Below are 20,825 nucleotides of genomic sequence, written 5' to 3'. Positions count from 1 at the left end.
AGCAACTCAAGACTGGATATCCATGAGGCATTGTGGGCTATCAATAGCAGAAATGTACTCAAATAGCTGACATATTCCACATTCAATCATTACAATCAAGCCAGGGGATCAACCCTAGTTCAATGGAGAGTGCAGGAGGGCATGCCAGGAGCAGCACCAGGAATACCTAAGGACAAGGTGTCAACCTAGTGAAGTCACCAAACCGGACTATTTGCATGTTAAACAAAAGTAGTGAGCGATAGACAGAGTTAAAAAAAATCCCACAACCAACAGATTAGACCTATGCTCTGCAGTCCTGCCACCATCCAGTTATAAATGGGGGTGGACAATTAAACAACTCACTGGAGGAGATGGCTCCACAAATATGCCCATCCTCAATAACAGAAGAGCCCAGCATAAGAATGCAAAAGATAAGGCTGAAGTTTTCATAGAAATATTTAGGCAGAAGGCATCAGGAGAATGAGGAGCAATTATGTAAGGAGATCCCAGATAGTTGCAGGAATAAGCAGCTTGTAATAGTAGGGGACTTTAACTTTCGTAACATCGACTGGGACTGCCATAGTGTCAAGGGCTTGGATGAAAAGTAATTTGTTAAGGGTGTTCAGGAAGACTCTCTCACGCAGTATGTGGATGGCCCTGCTAGAGAAGTGGCAAAACTTGACCTCTTCTTAGGAAATAAGGCAGGGCAAGTGACATAAGCATTAGTGGGGGAGCACTTTAGGACCAGTAACCATATTTCCATTAGTTTTAAAATACCTGAGGAAAAGGACAGACCTGATCCATAAGGTAAAGTTCTAAATTTAGGCAAGGCCAATTTTGATAGTCTTAGAAACTTTCAAAAGTTGATGGGCAAGGCTGTTTGCAGGCAAAGGGACATCTGGTAAGTGGAAGGTTTCAAAACTGAGTTAATGAAAGTTAAGGGCCAGCATGTTCCTGTTAAGAGTGAAGGGTAAGGCTGGCAGGAGTAGGGAACCCTGGATGACTAGTTATTGAGGCCCTGACAACATTCCAGCAACAGTACTAAAGACTTGTGTTCCAGAACTTGCCACTCCCCCAGTCAAGCTGTTCCAATACAGTTACAAAACTGGCACCTAGCTGACAATGTAATATATTACCCAGATATGGCCTGCACATAAAAAGCAGAACAAATTCAATCCAACCAATTATCATCAGTAAGATGATGGATTAACAATGCCATGAAACAGCACCCGCTCAGCAATAACTTGCTCAGTGACACCAACTGGGTTCTGCCAGGACCACTTAGCTCCTGATCTCATTACAGCCTTGGTTCAAACATGGACAAAAGAGCTAAATTCTAGAGAGGAGGTATAAATGACAGGCCTTGACATCAAGGTTGCATTTGACAAAGTGTGGAATCAAGGAGCCCTAGCAAAACTGGAATCAATGGGCTTCACGGGGCAAACTCTCTGATGTTTGGAGTCATTATGACACACAGGAAGACGGTTGTGGTTGTTGGAGGTCTGTCATTTCAGCTCCAGAACATCTCTGCAGGAGTTCCTGAGGATAGTGTCCTAGGCCCAACCATCTTCAGCTGCTTCATCAATGACCTTCCCTCCAGGGTCAGAAGTGGAGATGCTCCCTGATGACTGCACAATGTTCAGCACCATTTGTAACTCCTATGATACTGAAGCAGTCCATGTTAAAATGCAAAAAAGATCTGAACAATATCCAGCCTTGGGGTGACAAGTGGCAAGCAACACTCGCCCCACAAAAATACCAGGCTATGGCTATCACCAATAGGAGACAACCTAACCTCTGCCTCTTGACGTTCAATAGTGTACCATCACTGAATCCCCCACTATCAAAATCCTGGGAGTTATCATTGACCAGAAACTCAACTGGAATCACCACAAACAGTGGTTATAAGAGCAGGTCAGAGGCTAGAAATACTGCAGCGAGTAATTAACCTCCTGCCTCCCCAAAACCAGTCAACCATCTACAAGGCAGAGATCAGGACTGTGATGGAATACCTCCACTTGCCTGGATGAGGACAGCCCCAACAAGACTCAAGAAACTGGACACCATCCAGGACAAAGCAGCCCACTTGATTGGCACTATGTCCACAAGCAACCACTCCCTCCACCACCGACACTCAGTAGCAGCAATGCATACTATGAGATGCACTACAGAAATTCAAACATTCTCAGATCTCACCTTCCAAACGCATGACTACTTTCTTCTAGAAGGAAAGGGCAGCATATACATGGGAACACCACCACCTTCAAGTTCCCCTCCAAGCCACTAATCACCTTGACTTGGAAATATATCATGTTTCCTTCACCGTCACTGGGTCAACATCCTGGATCTCCCTTCCTAATGGCACTGTGAATTAAACCACAGCAGGTGGACTGCAGTGATTCAAGGCAGCAGCTCAGGGCAACTAAGGACAGGCAATTAATGCTGGCCAGCTAGAGACGCCCACATCCCACAAATGAATTTTTAAAAAACCTGCATGTGACTCCAGATGCAAAGCAAATGTGGAGATTTTTAAGTGTCCCCCTGAAATAGCTATGCAAGCCATTCACTGTACCAAACTGCTACAAAACTTAGGAAAAAGAATTGAACCAAACAGACCACTTGACAAACTTAGCATCAGAAGTGACAATAGCAAACCAAGTATTGTTGACCTCGCAAAGTCCTCCTGACAAACTTCTGGGGTCTTGGGCCAAATTTTCAACATAGTCAAGCAACAGCTTACACAGTCACAATCACAAAATCATATCTTACAAAGTCCCAGTTGCTACCATCAGATTGCAGTGTCCTGCTCCACCAGAACAGACCATCCAGAGATAGTAGCACAGTGGTACACAATGGGAGAAAGTTTCCCTGGGCATCTTCAACACAAATGCTGGAGACCATGAAGCTTTTTGTTATCAATGGGCAGTAACCTCCTGTTGATTACCACCTATACCACTACCCCACCAACATCCAAGATGATGAGCAGCTGCTCAGCTCCTGATCACATAAGGCTTGGTCCAAGATGGACAAAGGAGCTGAATTCCAAGGGTGGGGAATGAGTGTCATTGCTCTTGACATGAAGGCAGGCATTTGATAGATTATAGCATCAAGGAACTCAAGCAAAACAGCAATTAAATGGAAATCAGACAGAGACCTCTCCACTGGTTAGAGAGTCACACCTAGCACAAAGGAAGGTGGTTGTATGGAGGTCAATCAGCTCAGTCTCAGGGTATTGCTGTAGGAATTCCTCAGGGCAATGACAGAGATTGAACCATCTTCAGTTGATTCCTTGATACGTTTTTCCATCTTAAGATCATCGATGATTGTGCAATGTTCAGAATCATTCACAACTCCTCAGATACTGAAGCCACCTGTATTTATTTGCAGCAAATATACTAGACAGCATCCAGGACTGGGCTGATTAGAGGCAATTTCATCACACAAGTGCCAGACAATGACCGTTTTGAACAAGAGAGAAATTAACCATCGCCTCTGGATTTTCAATGGTATAATCATTGTTGAAACCCCCAACAAACAACAAATTATCATTGACCAGAAATGTAAACGCAGACCAGGTATATAAAGTGGCTACGAGATCAGGACAGAGGCTAGGAATTGTGCATTAATTTACCTAATGACTTCCAAAGCCAGCCAACCAACTATATAGACAAGTCTGCAGAGTGAAGGAGTATTCTTCACTTGCCTGGATGCTCAGCAGTGTGTTTCACTGGCCACCAAACTTTAATATTCTCTCCAGCTACCACTAATGCAAAGTGGCAGTACTGCAGATCATCACTGAGATGCACTGCAGCAACTCACCATTGTTTTTTGACAGGACCTTCCAATCCCATAACTTCTATCATCTAGAACAAAGGCAGCAGACAAATGGGAGTACCACCACCTTCAAGTTTCCCTCGAAGCCATACACCTTCCTAATTTAGAACTACACTGCCATTCCTTCACCATCACTGGGTCAAATCCTGGATTACCCACCTAGCAGCACTGTTAGCATATCTACCCACTTCACCCAGAGGACTGCAGCAGTTCAAGAAGGCACCTCACCACTTTCAAGGTCAATCAGTGATGAACAATTAATGCTGGCTAAGTTAGCAAAACCCATTACCCGTGAACAAACAGAAAAATTGTGAAAACACACTTACTTATTACACTTTGAACTTTGGCAACAATACTGCTTGGTGGAGTAGGAGAAGTCTTTTCTGAGAAGTCACACGAATACAGAACATTGTCAACTGTTGTTCCATGCTCACTGTAGTTTAACAATTCATAGTGTTTTGTGTTCTAAAAACAAAGACAAGAATTTACCAAAATGTTTAACAGCAACAAATGCTTAATTACTTTTTATACTAAATCATTCCTTTTGTTGGCAATTCAGTACTTCACAGTTCAAGTTAAATGGAGACAAATTAATAAGTCGTGTAAACCATTACCCGACTGAGCGTAGGAAAAGTAAACAGATAGATAACAGGTAAACCCTCAACAAACAAAGCTACTTTACTTATCTAGTTTCCACTATAAATGGTATGAGTTTTAATTACCTCTGCTCAAACAAAACAGATATTTCTAAACTACAGGCTACAAGGTGACTCACTGTCAAATCAGATATATGATTTGATTGTAATTATTCTTTCATTTACAACTTCATTTAATAGCTAAAAGCACAAAGACATTTCAACACTGACACACTAAATATTTACATTTTCCCTACTAAAAGCTTAATTGAGATTTGTTCCTGTTCATACCCAGTCTTTCTGCTTACTTGCATTTTTTTTCTGCATAAAAGATAACATTCTCATTAAAATCAGACATTTGCCTTGCCAACAGCTAGTCAACTGGATAGCATCTTTAGGACTAAATATCCTGAAAAAATTCAAACAAAGATTACTGGCAGACACAGGGTAACTATAATGCTATAATGATTTAGATCATCACCCAAAGCTCTGGTTTTCACCAGTCTGGTCTCTTTTGTCCTTCTAAGAGAAAGTCAAGCTGCTACAGGAACAGGATGTTATAAGCTACATTTTTCAGCAACAAGCTACATTAAGTTCATCAGCTAATATTTATCTTCCTCAAACTTTGGTAAGGTGTTATGAATTGGACATTCACTGAGTGCAATAATCATATAGCCCATCTCAAAGAAAATGGCAACTGGCAATTTAACATCAAAAATTCATTTTTGCATTACTGACCAATCTACATTGGTCTCCCAGGGGGATAATTAACCCATTTCCTCTTTCTCTGCCTTATTAATAGTTCAGTAAAAATATTACACTAAGTATGGCTTCATTAGTTACCCAAATAAAATATATTCTGTATTCTGATAACATGCCACCTAACGAATCTATTATCTCCATTTATTTTTCAGTAACAAATATTAACTTTGTTACTGATTCACAAATCACTTGAAGATTAACTTTCATTACTTACAGGGTTGGTTAGCTCATTTGACAGGACAGCTTGTTGCAATGCAGAGTATACCAATTCCTGCACCAGATAAAGGTTACCACAAAAGAAACCTACTTCTCAACCTCCCCTTTGAGCTGAGGCGTAGTGACCCTCAGGTGAAATCCTCACCAGTCATCTCTCTCATGACAGCATAGCCCTATGGTCTAGTAAGACTATGGTAATTTTAGCTATTAATTTAAATTGAAAGCAGCTTCTGGCTGTGTTCCACAGGGCACATGATCATTTTTAAAATAATAATTTAGACTGAAACACGGTAGCATGACTGAGAAATTTGCAGATAGTACAAAAACTGATCAGGTAGTTTTAGCCCAGATGATCGCTGTGAATTTCAGGATGTTTTGGTTGAATGAGTAAGTGGAGAGGGGAAACAAAGCAAAGGAGCATGCAACAAATGGGAGGACATGGAACAAGGTTGTGGAAGAGAGAGCCCTAGGAGTCCATGTCCACAGTTCCCTGCAGGCAATAGGACAGACTGGCTGATGAACGATGATAAAGGCAGCACAGGTTACTTTAATTCTTTGGGCAAGGTACTGAATACAAAAGCAGCAATGTAGTGCTTGAACCAAGGAAGACACTGCTTAGGCCACAGTTGGAGTTTTTGTGAATTGTTCTTGTCATCACATTCCAGTCGGGACAGAATTGCTCTTCAGATAGTACAGAGGAGATTGACAACAATATTGCCAGGGCATAAAAAACAGCAGCTATGAAAAAGGATTGCAGAGGCTAAGATTGTCTTTCTGAGGACAGTAAAGTTTGAGAGTTGAATTAATTGAAATTGTAGAATTTGAGGAGGAGGAACTGGAGTTGGAAACAAGAAAGCTAAACTTAAGTAACGGTAATTACAAAAGAATGAGGGCAGAACTAGCTGGAGAAGACTGGGAAAAGGGTTAAGTAGCAAAGACATGCAAGAAACAAAGCCATATGTTTAAGAAACTAGTTTATAGATCATAGCAAATATCCCAGTGAAAAAGGGAGAATCCAAGAAGAAATAAGCCAACTATGGTTAACCAGGTAAGTTAAGGATAGCACCAAATTGAAAGAAAAAAACAATGCGGCAAAAATTACAGGTAAACTAGATGATTGGGGACATTTTATAAACCAAAAGATAACCAAAAAATAATAATAAAGAGGAAGATGATAAGCACAGTCAGCATGACCTCATGAAGGGGAAAATAAATACCTAACAAATTTACTAGAATACTTTGAGGAAATAAGCAGCACAAAGGGGAAGCAGGGGATGTAATATATTTGGATTTTCAGAAACATTTGGCAAGTTATATGTTTGACTACTTAACAAGATAAATGCCCATGGTGTTGGAGGTAGTTTATTAGTTCGCTCAGTTGACAGAGTAACTACAACAGCATGGGTTCAATTCCAGCACCAGATGAAGGACTCTTCTTCCTTGCCTGAGATATGGTGACCCTCAGGTTAAACAATCACCAGTTGTCTCTCTAATGAGTGAGCAAGAATTTGACTTTACCTTTTATTAACATGGATAGAGGAGTGGCTGTCTAATACAAGACACAAGTTAGGATAAGAGGGGAACTTCCAGGAGTGCAGCCTAACTAGTGGAGTGCCACAGGGATCAGTGTTGGGACCACAATTATTTATAATATATTAATGAAGAAGATGAGGGAAGTGAAAGGACAATTGCCAAGTTAGGGGATGATACAAAAACAGGTGGAAAGGCAAGTGATAAGGACAACAGACTGCAGAGATATATGAGATTAAGCAGGTAGGCAAAAATTTAGCAAATAAAATATAATGTGGGAAAATGTGAGGCTATGCACTTTGGTAGAAAGTATGAGGAGCTGAATATTAAATGGATAAAGACTATAAAACTGCAAGAGAGGAATTTGGGAGACTGTGTACAAATCACAAAACGCTAGTATCCAACTTCAGCCAATAATAAGAAAGGCAAATAAGCTCCTACCCTTTATTTCCAAAGGTAACAAAAGTATAAAAACAGGAGGTTTAGGTAAAACTAAAATTCAGACCATTGCTTGAATAGCGTGAAGAGTTTTGGAACCCTTATCTAAGGAAAGGCATATTAGCACTGGAAGCAATTCAGAGAAGGTTAACTAGGTTGATCCAGGGTATGGATGGACTGTTTAATGAAGAGAGTTTGAGTCAGTCAGGCCTGTATTCACTGGAGTTTAGTTGAAAGAAAGGTGACCTTATTAAAACATAAGATTCGAAGACGACTTGACAATGTAGACGCAGAAAGGCTATTTTCCCATGTGGGGCCAGAGAGTGGAGTAAGGGGTTAGAATAGAGGTAAGGAGGAATTTCTTCACTAGAGTAAATGTAGGAGAATGGGTCTGGGTGGGTTACGCTTCGGCGGGTCGGTGTGGACTTGTTGGGCCGAAGGGCCTGTTTCCACACTGTAAGTAATCTAATCTAATCTAAAAAAAAGTAACAAATCTGTGCAATTTGTTTTTGCACAAGGCTGTACGTTAAAAATCTCTCTCTCAGCCTTGAATGTACTTAATCAGTAAAAGCATTGATTATGGAAAATAAGGCTGGAAAGTGGAGTTGAGGATTATAAAATCAGCCATGATCTCACCAAATGACATACTCAATGGACTGAGTGGTGCACTCTTGCTTTTAAGTCTTATGGCATTAGATGAGGAGTTTGGATACAGTAGATACAAAAGACCTGTTTCCCCTAGTGAAAAGGTCAATCATCAGGGGTACCAATTTAAGGTGATGGGAAGGAGGATTAGATACAACATAGAACAGAAAACTCTTATGCAGAGGGTGCGCTTGGAATTCGCTGCCAGTTTAGGAGATGAGGCAGTAACATTCAACTTATTTAAGAAATGTGGATTTACACCTGAACACCTGTAAATATGCAGGGTACAGAGCAAGTGCTGAGAAGTGGTTTAGAGTAGGTGGGTAGTTCATTCAGCTGGCAAGGACATGATCATCTTTTACTTTTTGCCAGAGTATCTGTCCAATTGTTTTGGCCTTTTATCACTCACAGTTTACTGCTAATTAAACCAGTTTCACCCAAGACATCAGTGTCAAGCACAGACAATTCTAATCAGTTCCTTTGGCATGTAAATATCGTACTTAATTTAATGATACTTTCTCAAGCTTTCCTGTAAGTGCAAATGTGAAACTGAATTCTACTTAAACTTTTCTTTCGCATGATACTTCAAAGATCACAGGTGCACAGAGGTGAATTGTTCTAAGTCAAACAGCTGGTTCAAATACAGTTAAAACAGTACCTGAGCATGCAAATGAGCAAAACTTAGTAATCAGCATCAGTCATTAAGGCAAATGGAAGAGCATTCTCAGTCAAAGGCTCTAACTTCTTAAATTTGCAATTACAATCTGATTTCACCTTAATAATACAAAAGAACTGCAGAGTAAGACACTAATTAGATATGAGAGAATCAAGGTAAAGAGGAATGGAGTTGACAAAGTGGAGCTGAAATAGAAAATCAGCCATGATCTGACTGAATGGCAGAGCAGGCTTGAGGGGCTACTTCTGCTTCTATTTCTTATCACTTATTGTGTTCTTATAACTGGATCTTTCACACCTTTGTTGTATCAAATGGATTAGTAAGAATGACATCAGCTAATACAGCTTGCTGCTAAACCAGTTAAGTATTACAATCATTCACAACTTCTGACTAATTTGAGATGCTGTCCCAAGTGCATTGTACATTTAACAACTTATTTTTGCTTTCTTTTTCTGAGAGAGAAGACAGAACTCAGAATCATGAACCTTACCTCATCATAGAATATGCACGCATGTTTGCCAGAAACATAATTACAATGTCCATAATTTATAAGGCACACATCCATATCGGCACCTGAAAAGAAAAACACAAGAAAAATAAATCCGTTACAATTAGTGTGCCTTTTACTTGAAATATTTGACAATTAGAATCATAAACAAACTGCACAGATTCAATGGAATTTAAATAAAAAAACATAACATGGAACAAAGGTCAAATAACCAAATGCTTAGTCAAAAAGGTAGGTTTTAGGAGTCTGTTAAAGGAGGAAAGCAATCATTGCACGATTACAGACAAATGACATCTCATTAATTCACATGCTGTGCTTTTCTTTTAAAACTCTCCCCATTCTTCTCACTATAACTCACCACTTCTCACTTCCATTCAGACTTCCTATTAACTCCTGAACTCTTACTTCTCTCAAATGGCCAGCTCCTGACTTGGCTCAGCCTGTCTGCTCTTTCCTGATACAAACATCTCAAACAATAGCACCCACAACAATGTTCCTGGACCATTCCCTGCAGTTCAACTTTGCCTCCCCCTTCTAAAATGACCAAACACTACACTTTCAAGCCACTGTCCCCATCATGCCACCCCTCACCCTCCTCATTTCAGTTCTAAAGGGTCATTGTTGTGTCCTCTGGTCCTAGTTTCTCCTACTAGTGGAAACACCTTCTCCACATGCACTGTATCCAGGCCTCTCAGTATTCTCTAAGTCTCAATGAAATCTCCCATCATCTTTCTAAACTCCATCGAGTACAGACCCAGAGGACTCAACCTTTACTCATATGAGAAGCCATCTATCTCCATGATCATTTGTATAAACCTCCTTAAGACCTCTTCAAGATTAGCTCATCTTTCCTTAGATACGGGCCCCAAAACTGCTCACAACATTCTAATATAACCAGAGCTTTTTTCAGCCTCAGCAGTACATGCCTACTTTTGTATTCTCGCCCTCTTGAAATGATTGCTCGCATTGCATTTGCCTTCCTATATGCCAACTGAATGAGCATGCTAATCATAGGCATCCTAGTTCAGGATTCTCAAGTCCCTTTATGCTTCAGATTTCCAAAGCCTTTTCCTATATAGAAAATAACCTTTGCCTGTACTCTTTCGACCAAAGCACATAGCCACACACTCTCATCTTATATTTCTTTGCTCACTTGCCTAGCCTGCGCAAACTCTACTGCAGCCTTCCCACCTCAACACTATCCCTGCGTCAGTGTCATCTGCAAACTTAGCAATAACTGCAGAACTGGATTAATCAAGTTGCCTTCCTGAAAAAGACCCCTTTATTCACACACACTGCCTTCTGCAGCCAGCCAATCCTCGATGCATTCCAGTTTCTTGCCCCTGACAGCATGGGCTCTTATCCTGTTTAAGGTGCCTCCAGTGCATCACTTGTCAAAGATCTTTTGGAAATCCAAACATATTGTGTTCACCGGCTCTTCTTTGTCTAACTTGCTCATTACCTCCTCAAAAGATTCTAATGGATTTTTCAGGAATGACCTCTTGTTGAAGCCATGCTAACTCAGCCTTACTTTTCCATGGTCTTCCAAGTATTCTGCAATCTAATCTCTAGTAAGGATTGAGATTAGGCAAACTGGCCTATAATTTCCTGACTTCTGCCTCTCTCCCTCCCTTCTTAAATAGGGATGTTACATTAGCTATCTTGCAAGCCTCTGGGATTCTCCCCAACTCCAGCAATTCCTGAAAGATCACCACCAATGCCTCCATAATTTCCTCAGCTATCATCTTCAGAACTTTGGGATGTAGTCCATCTGAAACAAAAACAGGAAAAGCTCAGCAGATCTGTGAAGAGAAATCAGAGTTAATGATTTCTTTTCACAGATGCTGTCAGACCTGCTGAGCTTTTCCAACAATTTGTTTTTCATTTCTAGCATCCGCAGATCTTTTGGTTTTTATGTAGACCATCTGGTCTGGATGGTTTACCCACCTTCAGACCTTTCAGTTTCCCCAGCATTTTCTCCTTAGTGATGGTCTCTATACTCACTTCTGCTCCCTGAATATCAAGTTCTGGTATGCTACTGATGCAAAGTACCTATTCAGTTCCTTGGCCATTTCTTTCTTCCCATTACTATTTCTCCAGTGTTATTGTCTAGCAGTCCAATGTCCACATCTTCTTTTCTCTTACCTTTTACAGATCTAAAACAAACTCTTCTAACTGTTTTATTACTAGCTAGCTTACTCGCATAGTTCAGCTTCTTCTCCCCAATTACTTTTTCTTTAAGTGCCCTCTGCTGGCTTTTAAAGTCTTCACAAGCCACTGGCCTTCCACTAATCACCACCACAATGTATGATTTTTCTTTCCTGCTGTCCTTGCTTTCCCTTGTTAGTCATAGTTGCCTTGTACTCCCCTTCGTGTACGTTTCCTCTTCCTTGGTAAGAATTTCTGCTGTGCCTTCTGAATTACCCCCAAAAGCTCCTGCATGATGGCTCTACCATCTTCCCGACAAGGCTCTCCTTCCAATCAACTCCAGCCAGCTCCTCCCTCATGTTTTTGGAGCTACCTTTACTCAATTCTAACACTGTTAACATCTGATTCCAGCTTCTTCCTCTCACACTACAGAGTGATTTCTATCACATTACAGTCAAAGCCCCTGAGGAGGTCCCTCACCTGAAACTCTAATCAAGTTTGCCCCATTACACATTACCAAACCCAGAACTGTCTGTTCCCTAATGGGCTCTATCACAAGCTGCTCAAAAAAAAAAACAACCCATCTCAGACATTTCATGAATTCTTTTTCTTGGGATCCACCAATCTGATTTTCCATGTTTTCCTGCATATTGATATCCCTCCTTTTCTATCTCCCATATTCTGACTGTTAGAGAACCTGTACATAACTCAAAGTATTTTCTCCTCTGCAGTTCCTCAACTCTACCCACGTAATCCTAAGTCTTCCAAATCTTCTTCACTTCTTGCTATTTAATTTCATTTCTTATTAGAAAAGCACACCTGCCTCCTTTCTGTCCTTTTGATAGGATGCATTACCTTGAGTATTTAGTTTCCAGCCCTGATCCCTTGTAGCCTTGTCTGTGACATCCACAACATCATACCTACCAATTTCCACCTGCGGTCGTAGCTCATTTACCTTGCTTCATATACATGTCCCAGCATGATTCAGGTGGAGCCCCTCCCATTGGAATAGCTTCCTTCCTCTCAGTACTGGTGTCAATGTCACATGAATTTGAACCTATTTCTCCCACACCAATCTTTGAGTGACACATTTACCTTTTTAATCTTGACCTCTTGCCAATTAGATCGTGGCTCAGTTAGTTTCAATAATGCTCCTCACAGTACTACTGGTTTCTCCACTCTTTTGTTTTACTTCGCTGTGCCAAATGCTAACAAGCTGAAGAGTGTGCTCAAGCACTGTAGGAAATTTGAGATTCATTGATTCTAGGACTTTATTTTAAACATCCAACAAAATAATATGATTTTGGCTTGGTAAGTGATTGTATTAAGACACGATAAATGTTCATACCCTAATTTAATCAATATCCTAATTTAAAATGTTTGGAGGAAGATTAGTTGGCAATGGGGAGGTAACAATAGCATTTTTAAAAAATATACTTTTATTGAAAGAATAGATTTTTTAATATCACAAATACAAAACAATTCAAAACTGTATAAAAAACACAAAAAAGTAAAAACCCAACCAGTCATGTACAAATATATAGAGAAAGATATAGAATAAAAACCCAACTATTAAACTAAATAAATAATAACCAATAAACTAATAAATAGTAATAACTCAACTCAGCCAAACAAGACACTCATACATTGACAGTTACTCCTCCCTGGATACTGGACTCATAAAACACAATCATTACAGCTATATAAAAGCCCTTGTTAATGTGGCAGATAAATCTGTGTCCAGGTATTCCAAAAAGGGCTGCCATGTCTAATAAAAATTCAGTTTTGTAGTGTACTATACTTGAGAAAATCCAAGGGAATATACTCCATAACAATCTTCTGCCATCCCGACAGGCCCAGGGTATTTTCGGACACCCAAACTAGCAAGGCATTCTTTCTTGCACAAAAAGTGAGGATATTGAAAAGCTTTTTTCTTATGCACGTCTGCAGGGAACACACTGGGCAGACCCAGCAGAGGAGAAATCACGTCCGTCTCCACCCTTACACCCAAAATCCTCTCCATTGCACCCGCCACAGCACTTCAGTATGTTTGAAGCCTACCACAAGACCAGAAACAATGGGTAAGAGTGTCTGTACAGATCTTGCACTTGGGAACATGTTGAAGATGCCCCTGGTTTAAATTTTGACGAACAGTCCTGTGCCAAATGGTTTCTGTGGAGAAACTGTAAAGCATGGGTCCTATTTCAAATTGATATGTTTCAAGCGTTTTCCCAAATATCTTCCCATGCCTCGGAGGAGACTTCAACACCTGGCTCTCTCCCCTACACCCTCCAGTGTCTATCAAACTCATCTGAGGCCATCCCCACACCCCCTCCATCTAGTTTGGGGGCATCCTGCCAGGGAGGCTTCAATAACTAATCATATTGAAAGACCATCTCCACAAGCTCAATCACTCATGCAGGATAAAAGCGAACCTAGTTGGTAGTTTTTAATGTCCGGGAAGTCCACTCCACAACCCCCCCAAATCTGAGAGGCAGCTGCAGTTTAGCTAATTTAATGAGGGGCTTCTTCAGATGCCAAATAAAGGAGCTGAACCAGCCAGTCTCCTGAATATTTGCTTATTGAAAATTGAGGGAACATCCGTATAGGGTATAGCAAACGGGGAGAATATTCATCTTAATAAGTGCTGTCTGACCCATCTTTGAAGAGCTTGTTTGATTTTGTCAAATAATTAAACAAAATTGGCTTTGAACAGCTGATCCAGAACTGGAGTAATGAATATGCCCAAATACACAAAACCTCACAGTGACCACTTAAACAGGAATCGATATTTGCCCTCAAGACATTTCGTAAGACCACCCATAGGCAGAGGCTCCGATTTAGCAAAATTAATCTTGCATTCTGTAAAGGTGCCAAACACGCAGATGCATTGTATCAGGTGAAACACAAACTGCTGGATTTGATTTTAAAAATTAGGACATCGTCTGCGTACAACAAAATCTTATGTTATTTTAACCCCACTTCTGGAGCTGATGTATTAAGATCCCTACAAATGGTGATTGAACATTGGCGGAAGCCAATGGAAAAAGCAGAAGCAAAAAAGGGGACAGCCCTGCCGGCTGCCCCTAAAAATATTAAAATTACTTGATGCACCTCATTAGTGATGACCGCAGCAAGAGGGCCACTGTAGAGAACCTTCACCCCACCTTATAAAGATTTTTGCCCAAACCAAACTGCTCCAGAGTACAGAAAAGGTATGGCCACTCAACTCTGTCAAATGCCTTCTCTGCATCTAGAGAAATCACCAATCCCTGTACTGACTGTTGTTGACATGCTTGAATTACATTAAGCAGCCTCCTAACATTATTGGAGGATCTGCAGCCCTTTACAAAGCCAGTCTGATTCTCTTTAACAACACAGTCTCCAGCCTTAACGCGATAGTCTTAGAGAGAATTTTCAAGTCCACATTTAGGAGTGAAATTGGCTTGTACGAAGCAGAATCCTCCAGGACCTTCCCTTTTTTCTTAAAAGAACTATTGGCCTCTCTCAGAGATGGTGGGAGACAATCATATCTATATGAGTTATTAAACTCAATGAGCACTTAGCCTGACAGTATGCTTATAAATTCCTTATAGATTTCGCTGGGAAGTCGGTCAGGACCAGGCACCTTTCCACTCTGAAGCTGCCTCTCAGCTTCCTGCACCTCTTGCTCTGATAACGGTGCATTGAGAAAGGACTGTTGTTCGGGGATCATGCCCGGAAGCTCCAGATCCTTAAAAGGATTTCATTTTGGCCCATCCCTCCTCACAAACCCTCAGATTGATACAACTTAAAGTAAGATCTCGGGAATGCCACATTAATCTTTTTGGAGTCACATATTAAGTTCCCAGACCCTTCCCTATATTGCCGTTATGGCTTATAGGGCACTCCTTTTCCTGACAAGCTATGCTAATTATTTGCCTGGTCTGTCACCATGCTCATATAACCTTTGCTTTGCAAATGTAAGCTCCTTCTTTGCCATCTGCCTGAACATGGAATTCAATACAGACTGCTGTGGCATGATCCTCTGTAGTTTGACCAATGAGGGCCTGTCAAAGTAAGCCTTCTCAGCTGCCTTCAACCATGCTTTGAGACATTGCTGCTCATCCTTCTGCTGGCAAAGTAGGAAATAATTAACCCCCGGCATAGGCTTTGGCTGTTTCCCAAAGGACAGATGGACTATTAACCGAGCCTGAATTCATGTCTAGGAATGCCAAAATTCCCTAGAGAAGTACTCCACAAACGTATTATCCTCGAGGACAAAGGGATCCATTCGCCAGTGCCTCAAACCTCCTGTAACATCCTTAATCTTAACAGGTACACTGGGGCATGATCAGAGATGGTAATATTACCAATCGCACAAGATGCCACCAAGTCCAAGGTTGCCACAGGGGTGAGAAGAAGAAACAAATCAATCCTGGTGTGACATCTGTGCAGACTAGAAAAAAAATGTAAAATCCCTGCCTGTGGGGTAGAGATGCCTCCAGATGTTCACCAAACCTAACTCCACACACAGATCCACTAGTTGTTTAGTTTGTTCAGAGGGTATCAAGGGGCCTGTCTACTGTGAGATCTATGAGACAGTTGAAATCTCCCCCTATAACACATAGGCTGGCACTCGATACCAATCAGTTTAGAAAACGCATCAACCAAAAATTTGACAGCATGAGCTAGAGAGCAATAAATATTTAAAACATCATATACTTCCCCATTTATCAAGGCTTTAAGCATTATAAACCTCCCATGTGTGCCTTTAAGACACTAGTAACTCAAATGGGAGATTCCTTCGAACCAATATAGCCACTCCTCTATTTCTGGTATTAAATGATGAAAAGTAAACCGGATCAAAGCCATTCTGCTGTAGTTTCAAATGCTCCCTCTCATCCAAGTCTGTCTCCTGCTCCTTTCTAAGACTCAAAGGTACCTTCTTCCTCTTAACTAGTGAGTGACTTCCCTTGATATTCCAGATACACCATTTAATCAAATCATTAGCCATAACCTTCTGCAGTAACACTCAAATGCCAGAGATGAGGAACTCTAACCACAAATTGTTGAGCCTTAGTGTCACATGACCCAAACATAAAAACTACATAAACTAAAACCACTACATTTAACAAATCTACAAAGCTATCGAAGAATAAAAACAAAAAACAAAACACAAACCAATATATAAAGCACCAATGGTGTTGAATAGGGGAACTCATCCTCTGCTCAAAAGGGGCAACTATCCATCCCAAACTGTCCGTAAGTATGCATCTAGCCATCCCAACCATTTTCCCTCCTCCTAGCTAAAGCCACACCACAAACACAAGCAGAAAAGAAAGTAAATGCACCATAAAATGGCAATATGAGTAAAGAGAAATTTTTTTTTGAAATGAAAAGGGGGGGGTAAATACCCCACCCATCCTTTGGTATAACTTAACTTAGAAATTGAAAGTACACATCTCAACTGCGGCTAAACATAGTTTAAATCAAATTATTACCAATAGAAAAATGCAGCAAGCTCCAACCAGGCTTTTTTTTTTTTAAAAAACACATAACCAAACAACACTACTATTTGTACATACTTCTGTTCATATTAGATTAATTGGTCCACAAAGTCTTTTGCCTTCTCTGTTGTGTCAAAGAGAAGTACAGATCCATCTAAGGTGAACCGAGGCACCATCGGATACCTCAGAGTATAGAATCCCTAGCTCCCTCAGTCTTCTCGACACCGTCATAAGATTTTATTTTCTGGATCACCGCCGCTGAGAAGACCTGGAAGAACATGATCTTAGAGTCCTCATAAATTAGGGCCTTCGGATCCTTCCTCTGGATTCTAGAAGCTTCAACAATTCTCTCCATATCTCTTATGGTGATGAAACCACACCAGGAGGGGATGAGGACGCTGATCCAAACCTGATCTCCGCATGATGACCCAGTGAGCCCTCTCGATCCTCAAGTCTCTCATGCCAGCCTCCAAGTTAAGGAATTTTAGCAGTCAGTCCTCAATAAATTCCACAGGTCACTCACCTTCCTTTTGGTCAGGCAGACCGATGATCTGAATATTTTTTTTTCTCCCTGTTTTCAAGATCATCCACTTGGTCGCTATGGACCTGCATCTCCAGGGCTTAGATCCTATCCTGAGAGGAACTGGCATTAGCTTCCACCACTATGCCTCCGTTAAACTCATCCATCCTTTTTGCCAGGTCTCCCAGCTGCTGTTCATGCCCTTGCAGCATGAGAGAGATTGGGGCCAGCTTCTCCTCTATCTGTTTATCCAGCATCTTGCGAGATTTCACGAGCTCTTTTACCAGGACCTGATGGGTAATCCAGTCCATAGATCCTGCAGGCTGGGCTGTGGGCCCAGCCTCGGATGCTCCTTTGCCCTTCTTTGGCAACTCTGGACGGCAAAAAACGCAGGTAAGTTAATTTTTCAGTTTCCTGGGATTCCATGATCTTTGTAGAGTCCCAGGATATTGCGATGGTCTGGGATGGGCGAGTTAAAAGTTCGTCCCGCTTGTGCTGCGGTGCAGAGCTCTGCAACGCGATCCTCTCAGATCGCTGCCATCTTGGATCTCCCAGCATACTTACTCTTTACGTTTCAAGAACATTAAACGTTAATATTAAAAGGTGCATCTGTACAAGTCAGGTTAGCACGGGTCACTTTAAATTGTGATCATCAAGCATTAGTAAACCTTATCATTTTCACCCAAGCATACACAAAAATATTCTTTACCTGTTCCTATGTAAAGTGTTCTGTAGCACATATTGACAGCTTGGCCTTTACCCGTCAGGGGATAAAATACCGCTCGTGCCTGAACTTCTTTTCCAGGGACTAGACAGTAAAGAAAAAACAAAGAAAATTATTCAAACTGTTTTAAACGAAGGTCAAGATGCAAGGGCAATCAGGAGAAATTTCAGTTTATAGAGTGCAATAATTGAAAGGAGAAAGTGAGGACTGCAGATGCTGGAGATCAGAGCTTAAAAATGTGTTGCTGGAAAAGCGCAGCAGGTCAGGCAGCATCCAAGGAGAAGGAGAATCGACGTTTCAGGCATAAGCCCTACTTCAGGAATTCCTGAAGGGCTTATGCCAGAAACATCGATTCTCCTTCTCCTTGGATGCTGCCTGACCTGCTGCGCTTTTCTAAACACATTTTTAAACTGCAATAATTGAAAGCATTTCAGCCTATGATGGGGGAATTAGTAGATGCATGTGATTAGACTCAAGAACATTAGTGGAGCAGCAAGGTGAGTGTGATTACAGTGTTGGACAGGAAGGTTAGAGATTGGAGATAGAAGGAATTGTAGCTCCCACAAAGAATTAAACAAGGGTGAGCATTTTAAGTTAGACATCTCAGAGGGAACCATGATTTATCATAGCTCAATAAGGGACTCACAGACCAGTTAGTTCAAGTTAGAGATGGTGGAGAATGATATGCTGGCCCAAAGAGCATCGTTGACTTTCGAGCCAACAGAAGTATGGCGGAGTGTTTTATTTCAGATACGTTGTAGTAGCAGCAGAAGCGGCTGATGTCATGGATAAGGAAAAATAAACACATACCTTCTGTCTGTGTTGTAGCAGTAGTTGTCTGGACTTTTGAGGTGCTGAGTACAGATGGTAAAGAGGTTGCTTTGGGAGGAAACAGTTGCTGAATTCTCTGCCATGCCAGTACCTGGATCAACTTTTCATCAAGCTTACTCAGTTCAATCTCTATTAAAAGACAGAGCAAACTAATTTAAAGTTTCTCTAACAGTCCCCAACATTTTTTGTGTAACATTTCAACTAAAATATATCTGCAAGTGTTTAAGTTATGTTAGATATTGAATGAATCTAAAACTGACTTAATAGAAAATATCTCTGATAGAGACTGCAGTTCTCCCTTTCCCGCTCAAACTACGATGCAACAATAAAATGAGTCTGTCAATTTAATTTTGACCAACAATTATCTATTTTGAATACAAAGAGAAGTAAAAGTGGATCAATTACAAGGCAAAACTTCCCAGCATGTTGCAACACCCCACTCTGCCAAAAACCACGTAAACTGTATCAAGCTCAAATGTAAGTATCCTGAGACAAACGGAAATTACTTTATAGAAATTACTTTACATCAAAGCAGATCCGTTAGAGAAGTTGCTTCCTTAATTGAAGGCTTTCAAGGAGAAATCGTGCAAATGAAAAAGCCATATACATTTCTGTAAGTTTGGAACTATAGTTGACAATGGATATGTAATCCAAAACACAAAATCTTTCCATTTACTAAATGCTATGTCAACTGGAAAAAAATTAGGGAGGGGAAATTTATAAAGCATTTACCTCCACTTCCCTCCATAGCTGCCTGCAGGGAGTTGGCAAGGTCAAACATGATTGCAGTGTTTGATGGAGCAGTTAAAGGAACTGCTTTGTTTCCTATAGACATGCCTGTGGACAACACGGTTGGACTTACTTTACCTATTATTATGAAAGACAATCACATATTAGTCATAACCAGTTTTGAAGTCATGTCAAATTTCAACACGTCAGGAAAAGTGCAGCAGACAGCATGTTTCACAGTAAAATTTGCACTAGATTTCTACATGCAAGAGTTGAGGAATTAAGAAAGTCCTTTAGACCATCCAAACGCAGGTAATATTTTAATTATTCTAACCTGAAGTCTAAGTGCATCTCAACTAGTGTCTAAATCGGTCATCCTGTACAATTCAAAGATATTATTCTAACACAACTGTAAAATGCTACTGAATTGCACTCAACAAAAAGGAGCAAAAAATCTTATGTTTTTTTTATAATTACAAGGCCTGTTAGGAATCAAAGAACACAAAGAATAGCGATGCAACTATTCAGATTGCCAAACCTTTCCTTCTGGAAAACTACACCTTGGTTCAGCAATCCTCTAAGCTCAGTTCAACAACTAAGCCAAAAGCAACATTCAGCAGATGCTAAAAGTCTGAATGTTAACAAATGAATTAGAGGGAAAGATCAGTGATCGAAACATTATTTATGTTTCTCTCTCCATGGAAGCTGCCAGATCCGCTAAGTATTTCAAGCATTCTTGTTTTGATGCCAACTCCCAACTATAATGTTGTTATCTTGATAAAAGATGGCTGAATCTCGAATCATAATAGTATCTTTATGAAGATTTGCAAAAGTCAAAATGTTAGTTTTCTTCATAAATTGAAAGCCTGAATCAAAAGAATTCTGAACCTGCCTGACACTACTTATTCTGAACAGAAATCCTTCCTACTTAATAGGAGTTCAGCTGCATAATATTAAAAATATAGTCCCATAGGGAACACATCATGGAAGGCAAGCAGCATCTTTCTGCAACCAAATCTAAAATTTGAAACATGGTACACATCAATTAAATAGACAGATACAATTCCTTCTGTTCACTCTAATGGTAGCACATTTCTCTGGGATTAGCTTAAACTCCAGATTAGCTTCGACATCCCACCAGAATGGAGTTGCTTCATGATG

The 20,825-nt window shown here is 40.6% G+C and overlaps 1 protein-coding gene across 2 annotated transcripts in view; it reads right to left on the bottom strand.

Moving 5' to 3' along the window:
* Positions 1 to 20,825, bottom strand: part of phf12b (PHD finger protein 12b) — an 86,544-nt gene that overhangs the window by 2,884 nt on the left and 62,835 nt on the right. Inside the window, exons 10-14 of one of the 2 annotated variants that reach the window (XM_043718462.1) lie at positions 19,668 to 19,802; positions 18,915 to 19,064; positions 18,090 to 18,188; positions 9,206 to 9,288; positions 4,140 to 4,278 (exon numbers count right to left, since the gene is read on the bottom strand). In XM_043718462.1, the coding sequence (XP_043574397.1) occupies positions 4,140 to 4,278; positions 9,206 to 9,288; positions 18,090 to 18,188; positions 18,915 to 19,064; positions 19,668 to 19,802 (606 nt within the window). The remainder of the gene's footprint in view (positions 1 to 4,139; positions 4,279 to 9,205; positions 9,289 to 18,089; positions 18,189 to 18,914; positions 19,065 to 19,667; positions 19,803 to 20,825) is intronic. The other variant, XM_043718463.1, reaches the window with a different exon arrangement.

The sequence above is a fragment of the Chiloscyllium plagiosum genome, chromosome 28 (genome assembly GCF_004010195.1).
Source record: "Chiloscyllium plagiosum isolate BGI_BamShark_2017 chromosome 28, ASM401019v2, whole genome shotgun sequence".
Taxonomy (NCBI): Eukaryota; Metazoa; Chordata; class Chondrichthyes; order Orectolobiformes; family Hemiscylliidae; genus Chiloscyllium; species Chiloscyllium plagiosum.
The sequence above is the reverse complement of the archived record's forward strand: the minus strand, read 5'-3'. Positions and strand labels throughout refer to the sequence as shown.